The sequence below is a fragment of the Vigna angularis genome, chromosome 6, assembly GCF_016808095.1.
Source record: "Vigna angularis cultivar LongXiaoDou No.4 chromosome 6, ASM1680809v1, whole genome shotgun sequence".
Taxonomy (NCBI): Eukaryota; Viridiplantae; Streptophyta; class Magnoliopsida; order Fabales; family Fabaceae; genus Vigna; species Vigna angularis.
The window spans coordinates 17,580,927-17,596,310 of NC_068975.1; the positions used below are offsets into that span (position 1 = coordinate 17,580,927).

Genomic DNA, 15,384 nt, shown 5'->3' on the forward strand with positions numbered 1-15,384 from the left:
TCCTTTCTCTTTTCTCTCTTCTTTTTCTTTTTCTCTCTTTTCTCTCTCTTCTTTTTCTTCCTCTCCTTTTTCTTTCTCTCTGTCTAACTCAACTATTTCATCATTTGTACTCTCCAACACTTTACATTCTTCCCTGGGGTTAACCTCATTATTAGCCCCAAAATTTTTGTTAGGCCTTTCTTCCAACTGCTTGGTAATCTGACCCATTTGAATCTCCAAGTTCTTAATAGCAGCATCAGTGCTCTTTTGAGAAGATTCAGTTTTCTGTATAAATTGCTGAAGAGTTTCTTCCATCCTTATTGATCTTTCATTAAGTATAGAAATCTGTTGCCATAAGGTTGGTTGTTGTTGTTGCTTGTTAAATTGCCCAGTTTGTCCAGCTTGCCCACTTTGTCCTTGACCAATGCTTGGGTGTGGTTTCCACCCTTGATTGAAATTCCCCTGATGGTATGGAAATTGATTGGCCATGAAGTTAACATCCTCTAAAGCTTCTGCTGGAAAGGCGCATTGACCATTGATATGGTCACCTCCACATAATTCACACAACTGTGATTGAACCTGTGCAACAGTCTTTAACTCTTTTGGCAATTGTGCAAGTGTTTTTGTGAGAGTCTCTAGTTGTTGAGTTAGTATCTTATTCTGTGCTAGCAAGGCGTCATGGGATTGCAGCTGTAGAACTCCTTTTTGTTGAATAAGAGCTCCTCTTTCACTATTCAGCTCATTATCACTAGTAGCCATGTTTTCAATTATTTCTGTAGCTTCCTCTGGAGTTTTCCATTTGATATTTCCTCCAGCTGAGGCGTCAAGCATCATCTTGGTTTGTGAACCAAGACCTCAAATGAAGATCAAGACTTCCACTTCGTCAAAACCATGCGTGGGAGTTTTTCGTAGTAAGCTTTTATATCTGTCCCACGCATGACCTAGTGATTCCTCCATACCTTGCCTGAAAGATGAAATCTCTTGCTTTCCTTTATTTACCTTTGATTGTGGAAAGTATTTGTTTAGGAACTTTGTCACCACTGCTTCCCACTCTGTAAAGCTTCCTTCTGGGAAAGAGTTCAACCAAAGCTTAGCGTTGCCTCCTAATGAGAATGGAAACAGGCTAAGTTTGATTGCTTCATCCAGCACCCCATTTATCTTTACTGTGTTGCAAATCTCGCTAAACGTAGTGAGGTGCTCATATGGGCTTTCGTGAGACAACCCATTAAATTGGTTACTCTTAACCAGTTGGATTAATGCTGGTTTCACCTCCATATTAGCCGCATTGACTCTTGGTCTTGCTATGCTATTGAAATGCTGAGGTCCAGCTACATTAGTATAATCAGCAAGAGTTCGTCTGATATTATTATTCTCCATCTTCTCAATGCTATGGTCAGAACTTTGTGGTGATGGTTGTACCAGAGTTTCCGGAGAAGGAAAAAGTTCTCTAGATGTACGGAATCTTCTCCTCCGTCTACTCTCGTCTAAGCCTTCAAGAAGAGGTTCTGCAGTTTTCTTGCTCCTAGTTCGGATTGTTTCTTGCATACACAAGAAAACAAATCCCTAAAAGAATTGGTTAGCACAAAAAGATATAAAAGAAGATATAAGATCAGAGATAAGAAGATAAAACAAAAACAGAAAAATAAAAACAGAAAACAGAAAAAATAAAAACAGAAAAATAAAATAATAACCGAAAAATAAAAACAGAAAATAAAATAAAATAAAAACTGAAAAATAAAAACAGAAAATAAAAACAGAAATTCAAATTTCAAAATTCAAAATTCAAGTCAAAGATAATCAATAATCACACAAATGAACTAGTTAAACCACGAGTCCCCAGCAACGGCGCCAAAAACTTGATGACAAATTTATGAACACCGAAAACAACGCCACAAACTTGTTTAACCCTCGGCAAGTGTGACCGAATCATATCAAGTAATAAAACTAGGTAAGACCAAGTATCGTTTTCCCAAAGGACTCACGGCCTAGTTAGCTTTATGATTTGTTGATTATTTAAGACTTGTAAACAATTGATTTTAGGTTTTTAATGCAAAAGACAGTAATTAAACATGTATGCATGAATTTGATCAATGGAAAAGAGGAATACAAACACTTTAATGAATTAGATGGATGAGTATGTTGTTGGGGTTATCAATTTCATCTTATCCACTCTCATATACTTTAGGAATTCATCATTCTTTTCATCAAATGCTAATGCCACTCTCTAAATCACCTTGCAAGAAGGCCTATCCTTAATTACGAGTTCATACAATTCCTAGCATCCCTAATAATTAATTCTGAAGTGCAGAAGCTTAACGGCAACCAACCCTCATATTCCTATGCCTAGGCAATATGCTATTGGGAGAAATTCCCCGGATCTAGATTTCCCCATACGTTTCCATATCGACAAAATCAATAATCATGACATTGAATGAGTTAAACAGTGCAAGCTTTAAGCAAGGAGGAAAAATCCTAACTAATGATGAAAGAAAGCATGTATCTTAAAGTAAGATGTTAAAACATTAATTCCATATATGAGAGTTTCACAAGACTACATTGATTCCCCAACAACAATACAAGGTTTAGTTCACCATATTCATGGTGAATCTAGATGAACAATAATGAAAGAATGAAAGATAGAACCCTAGAAAGATGAGAAGGTAGCCTAAGCATCCAAGATCTTCCTCCAAGGGGTGGAAAAGTATGTGTTTGCTTCGTCTCTAGCCAAAGATACAAACCCTAGGAACACCTAAAGCTTATATACTATTCGTAAAATTACATAAAAGTGGGCCTAAGCCCAAAAGAGTGCCGCTCAGCGGTAAGTGCGTGAGTTGATTCTTCCCCTCAGTGGCATTTTCACCCCTCAGCGGATCCAACGTGAGTTCCTGAGTGCCGCTCAGCGGTAAACTACCGCTGAGCGGTAGTTGCGACTTCTCCTTTTGCACTTTTTTATGTCTTTTCTGATTCCATCTCTATCCTTCTTCATTTCTTTCACCAAATTCACCTTAAAACCTGCATAAAACACTGAAATCAAGCATAAACCTGTCCAGCTCTCTTATTTCCAAAAATATGAAAAAAAGCATGATTCCAAACTAGTTTCTAAGGGTTAAAAATTGCTTTTAGTATCAATTTTAAGCATGAAAATAACAGTTTTTCATTAAGTTTTGGATTCATTATTAATTGAAACTTGATATACAAACATTTTTATTTTCTCTTTCAAAATTTCTGCCATAATTTTAATTCTTTATTTCCCAATGGTCAAAATCCAAATACTCTTCGGATCCAAGAGACCTAAAAGTAAAAAACAATGCAGTAAAAAATCATATTAATATATAATCACATTTTAAACCGTATTAATATTAATTTAATAATGAGACTACTTTGAATCCTTTTAAATAAAGTAAAAACTAAATTAAAGACAAAAAAAAATCTTAATTAAAAAATATTATATTTATATTAATATCAAGAGAAAATATACTAATTAAAATTAAAAGAATTTTTGGAAGGGGATACAATGAATTATATTTATAAATTAAATATATCATTATACGTTCAAGAAAATCTTCAAGACAATAAAACAAGAAATTTTACAAGTTCATTACAAACATAAATTTTACAAAAGAGAAAATATGACACCTAAATTTATTTCAAATTTTTAGAATAAGATGACTTATAATATTGATGTTTTATGTTAATGACAACCTAATGAACAAGAAATCGTATAGTGAGAAGATTAAGATTGAATGAATAGCACATGAAGAATTTTAAAACTATAAAAAAAATAATGAAAATTGAAATATATGATTTAAAATATTTATATACTCATTGCAATGCTTGTATAATACAAGACATATTTAAATCTGATACTAAAACTGTAATATTGGCGAGGTTGGATGGATGCTTAGAACCAACCGAGTTAACAAAAAGAAATTAAAAAATGAATTTAAAAAATCTATCTCTTTTTTATTGTTTTTTATTTATTTGAAATCGAATGGAATCTTAGTCGTATAATTACCAAAATAAGATTTATAATTTCCTACTTTAATAAAAAAAATACATTAAAAATACCTTAAAAAGTTAATAAGGAATAATCTGTTAGATTTATAGAGATGAAATTCAATTCCTAAACCTAACTTAAAAATTAAAACCCCTTAAACCTTGTGTGAGTAAAGGTTCTGCTGTGGCAATGCCCTGCAAACCTCTTTTTTCTCCTCCATTGCCATTCATTTCGTAGCGTCCTTCAAGTTCCAACCACACTACCCTCTATTTCTTCGTCAAGCTTCGTGTTTTATCGGTGCCCAACTCCTTTTAGGCGTTGAATTTCAGGGATTCAAAGCAAAAATGCTCCCTCAGCGCATGAAGAAAGCCATCACTGACAACCCTAAGAAGCTTGCCAACTTGATTGACCTCGTCAACCTTCCATCCACGCTCAGAGAATTCGTGGGCCAGTCTCAGATTTCCCGTTTGGGTTGTTTCATGTCGGTTTGGTCCTACATCAAAGCCAATAATCTGCAGGTTCCCCCTCTCTTCTTTTAAAAATGTGATATTTTTGTTGAAGTTACGTTCAATTCTATCTTGTGGTTTGTTGGATTTTGACTCGCTTTTGAAGTTTGTAAAATTTATCTTATGTGAATTGTTTAGACAGAATTATGTGAATTGTTTGTTAATGGATTATTGTTGAAGAGTTAGAGTTCAAGATACGACTTTTGAGCTAAGGGTTTTATTAGAAAATTCAAGGAGTTTTGTTTTTGAAATATATATTGCCTTCTCTTTGGAGAGGCAGTGATTAAAAGAGGCAGGAAGTAGGAACTGCGAATGACTGGAATGGACCTTTATAAGGTAGTTGAGTAATTTAATATTGATACACCTAGCCCATTTTTGAATATGTACTGGGGAATGGAATGGATTTGAATAAAGTTACTATTCCATTGTTTGGTAATTTTGTAACGGAATGGGAAAAAAGGGTATGATTCTATGCCCCCAAATTGGAAGGGAAGAAAGAAATGAGTATTTGATTGAATGGAATGCTTTCTATTATGTTTCATTCCATTTCATCCTATTATAAACAATGCAAAGAATGGAACATAATAGTATTTTGTTCATTTTTACTCTATTTCATTGTTTTACACAAATCCAATCACAGCTCTATATTTGGCTAAGATATGCCTCCTTGCAGCTTTAATGGCACAGTAGTACTTAGCAAAACTTTTGGGCACTTTGTATACATGGATTGAGGCAAGACAAGAAATATCTAGTTTGTGCTGCGTATCTTGTTTGAACTATGCTATGCACACTATCTACATATTATTCCAAAATAGAGATCTCTTTCTGACGTTTTTTAACTGTTACAGAATCTTTTGTAATTACTAAATTTTTTATTTTATTGAAGTGTAAGTTATAAATTTGTAAAATGTGGGTATCCAGTCGTCAAGTTGGCTCTGGTGTTTTATGGGTTGGGGTACTTTTTTTGATATATTGATATGCAGCTCCCATGGATTGATTAAATGAGTTGCTTCTTTAATTGAGCAGGACCCAAACAACAAGAATGTGATCAACTGTGATGATAAGCTAAAGAGTATTTTGTTGGGGAAACCTCAGGTTGAGTTAGCAGAACTTCCTGCACTTATCAAGATGCACTTTCCAAAAGAGCCCAAATGACATCGGTAATATAATAAAGATGCCTGTTATCTAGGAAAGTGTAGCCTTCCTCAAGACGAGATTCTGAATATGTTTCCTTTTTTTGTCTTTTCCTCCATACTGTAACATCATACGTTTAGGAATCTAGCTTCAGAGCCACCGAAATTTGCAGTTTTCTTTATGCTGTATGGATTGATTAATCTTTTTACATGTGATTCAACTTAAAATGTCCTGTTTCGCAGCATGCTTTTGCCACTTTCTAAATTTTGTAATTAAACAGTGACAGTTAGATATTGATTTTGTATGCAAATATATATTATGCTTTTATCATTTATGGCAAGTCATTTTACAATTCTTTTTTGAAAAGGGGACCAAGGTTACTTTTTATCAGAAAGATAGGGTAAATATTAAGGTGTATCTATTACAATTTGTAAATTCCAGATATATTCTGAGACTTTGTGAAGTAAGCCAAGCTATCTCCTATCTGGACTTGTCCTATTCTGAGTTATGTAGCCTCTATCAACAGAAGTGGTGATGCTATTTTTTACCAAAATCATTGCTAAGATAAATATTCATGTCATGCCATGAGTGGTCTAAAGTGAACACTGATGATGTGGCTGCAAAATGGAATCGGCAGTAGTTCAGGGGGTGTGATTTGAGGATGGCAATGAGAATGAGTTAAAAAGAGTTAGTCATAAAAAATGCTTTGTCTTTTTTAATGCTTCTATTCGTAACTTTCAGTTTCAATCTTGCAGCATATACCATTTTCTGCAGCATGTGACTAATCTAAAATTGGTCATTACTCTTTCACAGTCAAGATATGAGTTTTGCAATTCCGGAAACACATTTAAGTTATGAAAACTTTTACTAGGAAATATTTTTGCTTTCAATTAAATTTGCTAAGTTCTCATATAGGCTTAAGGAGAGAAACAAACACCAGTTGTATCCATCTTTTTATTTTTCTTTCTGATTTTGCTATTGTGCACATGTTTGTCTCTTAGATATAGTCTATGCAACTTAAGCACTCCCACAGTTAGATGTTTGTGTTTCTACCCAACGTTGAAGAGGATAAACCAAGTTTATCAATTGATTATCATTCAAACTCTTAGCATGTAAAGATCAATATTGTCATAGTATGAGAAAAAAAGGTTTAATTATTCATTTACTCCCAATGGCTGTCCATGCTTATATTTAAAAATAATTCATTTTAGTCCTTTACATACCATTTTTAGTTCATGTACATGCTATTTTATGGAGAAGTCCTCAACTTTGAACGTTGTGCTTCTATGAGATAGAACATGGGTATCCTCCATTTGTTGTTTTTCATCTTGAAAGTTGGTTCCTTTGATGCTTTATTTTTGCTTTTGTAACCCTACTTCTAGTACTCGATGTTGATTTATGCTTTTGTAGTTCGAAGAAACTTAGGACTTTTTTTTATTGTTAAGAAGTGGATTTAAGACTAACTCACTTATTTACTATAAATTAACCTTATCTCTAGTCGATGGGGGATTTTCAACACACTCCCTCACGTCGAGGTATATACATCTCGAACGTAAGACTAGATATTAATGGATGGTCTGATAGTGACTTGATAGTAGGTGGAACAATATGTCCAACAAACAACAAATATCACTAGAATAAACTTTAACATGACTATGATATCATGATAAGAAGTGAATTTAAGACTAACTCAACCCCACAAAACTAATTTGTAAGATGAGGTTTGCACTCACTTATGTACTATAAATTAATTTCATAACAATAGTTTTGTTTATCCTAGAAATGGTTTTAAGGTCTTTATTATTTTGAGTTACTGATAATAAAAGGTATTAAGGTAAATTGTATTGGGTGAAGTAAAATGGATAGGTTGGTTGTTGTGGTTATTGATAGAGTTTGGTGCTAAGGTAAATACTTAAACCTAATTTTAAAAAAATATTTAAAAAGAATTTTGTTTCGTCAAGTTGACACCTCTTTCATTCATCGTTACAAGTCAAAAAAATCAAACAATAAAAAAAAAATGAAGAAATGAAATCATATTTGTATTGCAGTGTAGAAAAAAAAAATTTACTGTCATCTACATGTAGACATGGATGTTATACAAAACAATTTTACAAACTTTTGTTTATACTTCTGAAATATGATTAAGTTTGTACATAGAAATAATTGGGTTCATACTTATATGACAGAATAAATGTTTTACATCTTCATTACCTCCATATAATTTTATCATGCTTTGGTAAGCTTAATAATGAAAAAGTTGCAATCTTCAATTTCATCAACGGAAAATCCCTTCTTCTACCTTGGCAATAACTATCTTTTTCCCCAATTTTTTTTAATATTTAAATTTCTGGAATCTAAAAGTGAATTATAATTTGTAAATCTATCTCAACATTTTGAGTAGTTATCCTCATATATGATTCAATCAATATTAAAAAAAACATAATCACAATATCATTCCAATATAAAAGCATCCTAGTATTACTAAAATGTTCTTCCATTAAAATGTTCTTCCATTGTAATTTCGATGGGTGTAGAGGCGAACGTCAAGACATTATTAGAACAACCAAGAAAGAAAAGGGTTTGAAGAGTGAAAGTTGTTTTTTTTTTTTATGATTGAGTTATTAGATTGAAAAGTTAAGGTGGGCAGATTTGTGTAGGTAGGATTAGAGTTAGGAATGCTTGAGTTAGATTTGAGAATAATTTTGATTAGAATGTATGACTAGAATTTAAGTTGAGAAAAGGTTAGATCTAGGTATGAATAAATTCTAGATTTAAGAACAACGTTTGGACAGAAATAATGATAATTATATTATATATGTACAAATATTATGTATAATAATTAACAAAAGTATTTGTTAAAAAATTATGATAAAATATCATCAAATATAGAAAATTTATTAAACTTTATAAAATAATATTACAAATTATGTTTTATGAGACTTAAATATATTTTGACAATATGCTTTCAAAACGCATTGTTTGATTGAGAGTTTATTTCAAATAAATATGTTGCTGGTCGAATTCTTACATTAAATAAAAATATGTAACAATACAACTTATAAAAAAACCAATAAACTCATTATTTTATTAATAATTTTGATTGAAAGCGTTATCATGATCTAATTGATATTATTTACAATTTATTAATATCAATGTTTCTACTTCCCAAAAAATATTATTAATTTATCATAAAAGTTGATATAAATAACGTCAGTTTCTTTCATTAAAATAATTCTTTTCTAATTTTAATTTTTATAACAATAATCATATATCTGACTAACTTTTGTTAAGAAGTTAATCTCTCAATTACAATTGAGATATTTTTTTCAGATTTACAATAGCTTTCCATATCTATTTTTTATTGATAACCTTGTCTAATTATTTTCTCGTCATTACTTAACATTTACTATGACTATCCATTTTCGATCTTTAACAGAAATAAATTTAATTTACTTAATATTCCACAATTAAAAACTAAAACATGTTAAAGCTCATTTTTTATTTAATTCTCAAATATTACATAGATAATAAAGTTATGGAAGTCTAATTGTAATGTAAGTTGGAGTTTTACATTAAATAAAAAACAAATAAGGAGAACAACATATAAAAAAAAATATATCCATAAATATATTGTCTTAATAATAAAAATTTAAGTTGAAAATATTTTCATAATTTAATTGATATTGTTAAAAATGATTGGTGAGTCAAATCGCTCTAATATGTCTTTACACTTGATAAATATTATAAATTGGTCATAAAAGTTGAAATAAATAATGATAATTGTTCTCGTTAAAACACTTTTTTTTGCTAATTTTAACTTTTATAATAATAGTGATATCTCGGACCATCGAAAAACTATTATTTAAAATGTTTTAGTTTTTAGTTATAATTAAAATTGGGTTTTTCGATTTCCAGTGTTTTTCAAATTTATAATAAGTTTTAATTTCCATTTTGTTTATCAACCATTTTCTCTAATCATATTCTAATCCTTCCTTAAAACTGATTATTTTTTTATCATCAATAAAGAATATTAGTTAAGAACATTTTTCATTAAAAACATATAAAAAGAATATTCAAACATTAAGATGACATACAAACAAAGAAGATTAAAATTCATATATTGATGAATGAATAATTGTCTAACTTAAAATTTTTTAAAAAAATATTTAAAGAGAATTTTGTGTCTTCAAGTTGACACCTCTTTCATTCATCAAATTGTTACAAGTAAAATAAATCAAACAATAAAAAAAATGAAGAAATGAAATCATCTATGTATTGCAATGTAGAGAGAGAGAAAATTGTCATCTACATGTACATGACAATATTACAAAACAATTTTACAAACTTTTGTTTATACATCTGAAATATGATTAAGTTTGTACAATAGAAATAATTGGGTTCATGTTTATATGACAAAACAAATGTTTTACAACTTCATTACCTCTTTATAATTTTATCATACTCTAGATGATTTTGGTAAGCTTAATAATGAAAAAGTTGCCATCTTCAATTTCATCAACGCAAAATTTCTTATTATTCATTCATATACATATCTAATAATATCTTTAGCAAGGATTATTATTTATTTTTATGCAATTTTTCTTTACTTTAATGGCATAAAGAAGTCGCTCTTTAATCCATTTGTCCTTCACCAAGTGAATTTTGATCAATAAATCACTATGATTAGGTCTTTGAGATTAAACCCTTCATATGGTTATTTCCTAAAATAATATATATATATATATATATATATATATATATATATATATATATAGAGAGAGAGAGAGAGAGAGAGAGAGAGAGAGAGAGAGATTGCAATTACATTTTATGATATCTTGCTAAACGAAAATCACATTCATCAATATGAAAAATATACATTTCACTCTATTGTCCTTTGTATCTTTTACATAATTTAAAATAAAAATTAATCTAATTAAAGTTTAAAAATATAAAAGTCGCAGAATTTTCCATAAAATAATTTGAATGATTCAATTACTATTTATCAATAAATAAATTATATTATCATCCAATTAAAATATTTCTCATAAAAAATAAAATTTTATTAACCCTACCATGTACACATAGTCACAAGAATCAGTGAATTTCTAATGTAATTTTAGAATTTAAAATCTTAGCGAAACCTCTTATGAAATGTTTATACCTTTGTACATGATAACAAGCTTCTATCATCTTTACCTCAGCTTCATGTTACATAGAGTTATACTAGAAGTAAGTGTTCAATTACATTAGGCATTGAGTCATATCATTAAGTTATATGTAAGTATAAGCAAGCATCTCACTATAATACAACTTAACATAGCTTAATTTAAGAATTATATCATATATTATTATAAACTATAGTGAACTTAGTTCCCGAATTGAGCTCCTCATTTTAAGTTCGCAATACCAAACTTAATCATTATCATAATACACTAAAAGATAGGAGATTTTAACCTTATAGGAGTTTAGCTGAAAGATATTCATTTAATTGTGAGAGAATATAAAAAAAAATTACTCCCAAAAGAAAAAAAAACATATAAAATTGCATTAACAAAAAAAAACAACTCCTTAAAAGAAAAAAAAAACAACTCATGCATGATTCATTATTAAAAAAAATAAAACATAATCACAATATCATTCCAATTGTAATTTCGATGGGTGTAGAGAAAAAGATCAAGACATGATTGGAAGAGTGAAATAGTTTTTTTTTTATGTTTTTTTTTTTTATTTTTTTATTGAGTCATTAGATTGAGAAGTTAAGGTTAGTGGATTTGTGTGAACAGGGTTAGAGTTAGGGATGCTTGAGGTAGAGTTAGGGATGATTTTGATTAGAGTGTATGACTAGAATTTAGGTTGACAGTGAGTCAGATCTAAGTATGAATAGATTGCGGATTTAAGAAGAACGTTTGTGTAGAAATAATGATAAATATATTATATATGTACAAATATTATATATAATAATTAACAAAAATATTTTTTAAAAAATTATAATAAAATATCATTAAATATAGAAAATTTATTAAACTTCATAAAATAATATTATAAGTTATGTTTTATGAGACTTAAATATATTTTGACGTGTTTTCAAAACGTATTGTTTGATTGAAAGTTTATTTCACATAAATATGTTAAAGTTAAGTGTTAGTTGAAGTTTTAAGTAAAATATGTAAAAACTAATTTATAAAAAAAAATTATAAACTTATTATCTTAATATAATTTGGATGAAAAGTGTTGTTATAGTCTAATTGATATTGTTCACAATTTATAGGTGTCAAATTTCTCTAATATCTCTACTTTCCGACAAATATCATAATTTGTCATGAAAGTTGACATAAATAACAACAGTTTCTCTCGTTAAAATACTCTTTTACTAATTTTAATTTTTACAACAACATATATATGACAATCGAAACTTTTATTAAGAAGTTGAATCTCTAAATTACAAGTGAGACATTGTTTTCGATTTACAATAGTTTTCAATTTCTATTTTGTTTATCAACAACTTTCTCTAGTTATCTTATCATCATTCCTTAACATTCATCATAAATATCCATTTTTGATCTTTAATAGAAATATATATAATTTAATTCTTCATATTCCACCATTAAAAAATAAAACACTCTAAAACTCAATTTTTTATTTAAATCTCAAATATTACATAGATAATAAAGTTATAAAAGCCTCCTAATTGTAATGTTAGTTAAAGTTTCACATTAAATAAAAACAAATAAGGAAAACAACATATAAGAATAAAAACCCATAAACATATTGTCTTAAAAATTTAAGTTGAAAGTGTTGTGATGATTTAATTGATATTGTTCAAAATTTATTAGTCTTAGTCAAATCTATCTGGTGTCTCTACTTCCGACAAATATCATATTGTCATAAAAGTTGAAATAAATAATGACGGTTTTTCTCATTAAAACACTCTTTTACTAATTTTAACTTTTACAACAATAGTCATGTCTCCGACTATCAAAAAACTATTATTAAAAAAAATCTGATATTTTAATTACAATTGAAATTTGGTTCTTTTATTTTCTGTGTTTTCCAATTTATAATAGATTTCAATTTCCATTTTGTTTATTAACCATTTTCTTTAGTCATCTTGTACCTTTCTTAAAAACTCATTATTTTTAAGGAAAATAATTAAAGAATTAGGTGATAAGGTAAATACTTAAACCTAATTTTGTGAAAACATTTAAAGAGAATTTTGTTTCTTCAAGTTGACACCTCTTTCATTCATCAAATCGTTACAAGTAAAACAAATCAAACAATAAAAAAATGAAGAAATGAAATCATCTTTGTATTGCAATATAGAGAAAAAAAATATTGTCATCTATATGTAGATATTGATGTTATACAAAACCATTTTTCAAACTTTTGTTTATAATTCTTGTTTCGGTTAATATTTTTGTGGGACCAAGACATTAACCTTTATGACGTGGCTTTCCTTCTTCTGACAACTAAATCTCCTGCTCCAAGTTCTTCAAGTCCAAGCCAAGAGGGGAGATACCTGCAAAAGGCACTCCGACGCTCAAGTTAGGCGTCTGTTGAAGGAGTTGTTGCTCACAAATGGATATTATGCTAATTGAGTATTATGAATTCAGTAGAGCATGAGTAGAATGTAAATGGAATGTTTTGGAGTATGAATTTAGCCTACCTGATTGATGTCCCTGACCTTGTATTTATAAGTTGTCACAAGCCAAACAGACTTACCTTAAAATTCGGGCAGTTGAAAACAGACTTCTCTTAAAATCCAAGCGGTTGCTCATAAACAACTTTATGAATATCTTTTAATCAGATATCTTTGATTGTTTTGATCATCCACTTGACACTTGGCCCAATGAGCGCTAGCCCAATTTAATAAAGTCGATTGCCCTTGTTGGCTATAGTGCTGACCGAACGGTGCTGAGCGCATGACCGTTCGGTATCTACATAATTGACAAGAGTTGTTGCGGTTTGACCTGGCTGATGAGCGTTGTTGCGGTTTGTGACCGTTCGGTATCTACATAATTGACGAGCGTTGTCGCGGTTTTACCTGGCTAACGAGCGTTGTTGTCGATGAGCGCTGCTACAGTAGATAGACTGATCGGTCTTGGATGCTAACCATTTGGCCTAGATATCATACTATACATAATGTTCCCCAAGCCTGAGTTAACCATTTGGCTTTAGCCAAGGTTAAGTATAGGACTTATATGAGCTTGGGGAAGGCCATCCTTGTTCTATTGGCCGATCGGCTTGGGATGCGAGCGTTTGTCGGGGAAATGCTGATAGGCTGTCGTTGAAGCTATCAAATTAATACTACTTTTCAAGGCAACTTCAGTATTGCCAAGTAGTATTCAAGAAAGTAGATAGGGCTAAAGTAACCCTGAGTCGTCTCCCAACGAACACGGAATTGCTTTTGAATATCTGTGACTCTTACGAATGCTATGCAATGCTTATGAATAAAAGTAATGGTTGAAGAGTGTTTAAAGAATAAATAAGAAACTTAAAAACAGTTATGATGAAATAGGCTAATTCCACTACTTTTCCAAGATAGATTCACCATCGGTTATTCACGGATAATTGTTCAATTGATTATTGTTAAAGTTTCAAATTAATTAAAGTACATTCTTAATTAATTTGAGGGCGATCATGCATTTAACCAAAGTAAATTATCAATCAAATGCAAAACCTTTCTAGATTATTCACAATAAATTCAACCAAAGTACATTCTCAATCAAATTCTATTGTGTTTAATCATGTCTATTCTTAAATCTCCTAACTAAATTAAAAGCTAATCAATCAAAGTAAATTCTCAATTGATTATAGTTGAAATTATTACTAATCAATCAAAGTACATTCTCAATTGATAGTAAAAACCATTTAATCATATGAAAGTTCCTAAATTAAATCAAAGTAGATTCTCAATTTAAACCTAGAAACCCTAAAACTCATATAATCAATATGCATGTAGATTCAAACACATTATGATGCAAAAATCTTTGCTTTTAACAAGATAGAGAGATGAAAGACATAGAGAGAACAACTTAAATCAATAACCAAAGTAAACAATTGCATTAACTCAGTATAACCTCAGAATCCATAATGGAATTACAGTAGAATAGCCCTAGATGCTTAGCTCTCCATGAATGAAGTTAAATACAAGATGAAAGAAAAATGAGAAGAGTATGAGAGAATGAATGAATTGAAGTCCCCTTTTCTGCCTCCCTTGGGTCTCTTTATATAGGCTTGATTGGGCTTGGACTCTGAATAGTTTGTTGATAAGATATTTTCTGTTGATATATTATATCTTTCAAATATTCATTAGATTAAATCAGTTTTAAAGAATATTTGATAGATATTAACTCAATTATCTTATATCCTATATCTTCCAAATAACTAAAAGATTTAAATAATGATAAAATTATTTGGAAGATATTTTCTGTTGATATTCCCAAATTAAATTCAACAACTAAATTTTATCTTCTAGATTTTTTGACTTTCCAAAATTGCACAAATACCCTGAAATTTCCTTTATTTGCACTTTAGCCTCTTTAGAATTCTCCAAAATTGCACCAAAATTCCTGTTTGACCAACTTTTACCAGCTTTGACTAAGGAAGGATGCGACCAATGAGAACTTGCCACGTGGCAACCCTCTTTCTCACCCAATTAAGATTTCAAATAAAATCTTATTTTGTCCTTAATTTGCAATTTGGACCAATAAAGTTTCAATTTTAGCTGCACAAATAAATATTAGAACATCCAAGAATAATTTATGCAAC

General features: G+C 29.8%; 1 protein-coding gene across 1 annotated transcript; it reads left to right on the forward strand.

Annotated features, from left to right (window-relative positions):
- Nucleotides 1-4,115: 4,115 nt before the first annotated feature.
- On the forward strand, nt 4,116-5,968 carry LOC108342330 (upstream activation factor subunit spp27). Its single transcript, XM_017580088.2, has 2 exons — nt 4,116-4,494; nt 5,509-5,968. Exons 1-2 carry the CDS (start codon nt 4,321-4,323, stop codon nt 5,635-5,637), a joined length of 303 nt encoding a protein of 100 aa, XP_017435577.1. The 5' UTR covers nt 4,116-4,320; the 3' UTR covers nt 5,638-5,968.
- The last annotated feature ends 9,416 nt before the right edge of the window (nt 5,969-15,384 follow it).

Bases quoted from the DNA above. Each gene is read 5' to 3' on its own strand.
- LOC108342330 (XM_017580088.2), top strand. From the start codon at position 4,321: ATGCTCCCTCAGCGCATGAAGAAAGCCATCACTGACAACCCTAAGAAG. The intron at 4,495-5,508 runs GTTCCCCCTCTC...TTAATTGAGCAG, and splicing joins TCAAAGCCAATAATCTGCAG to GACCCAAACAACAAGAATGT.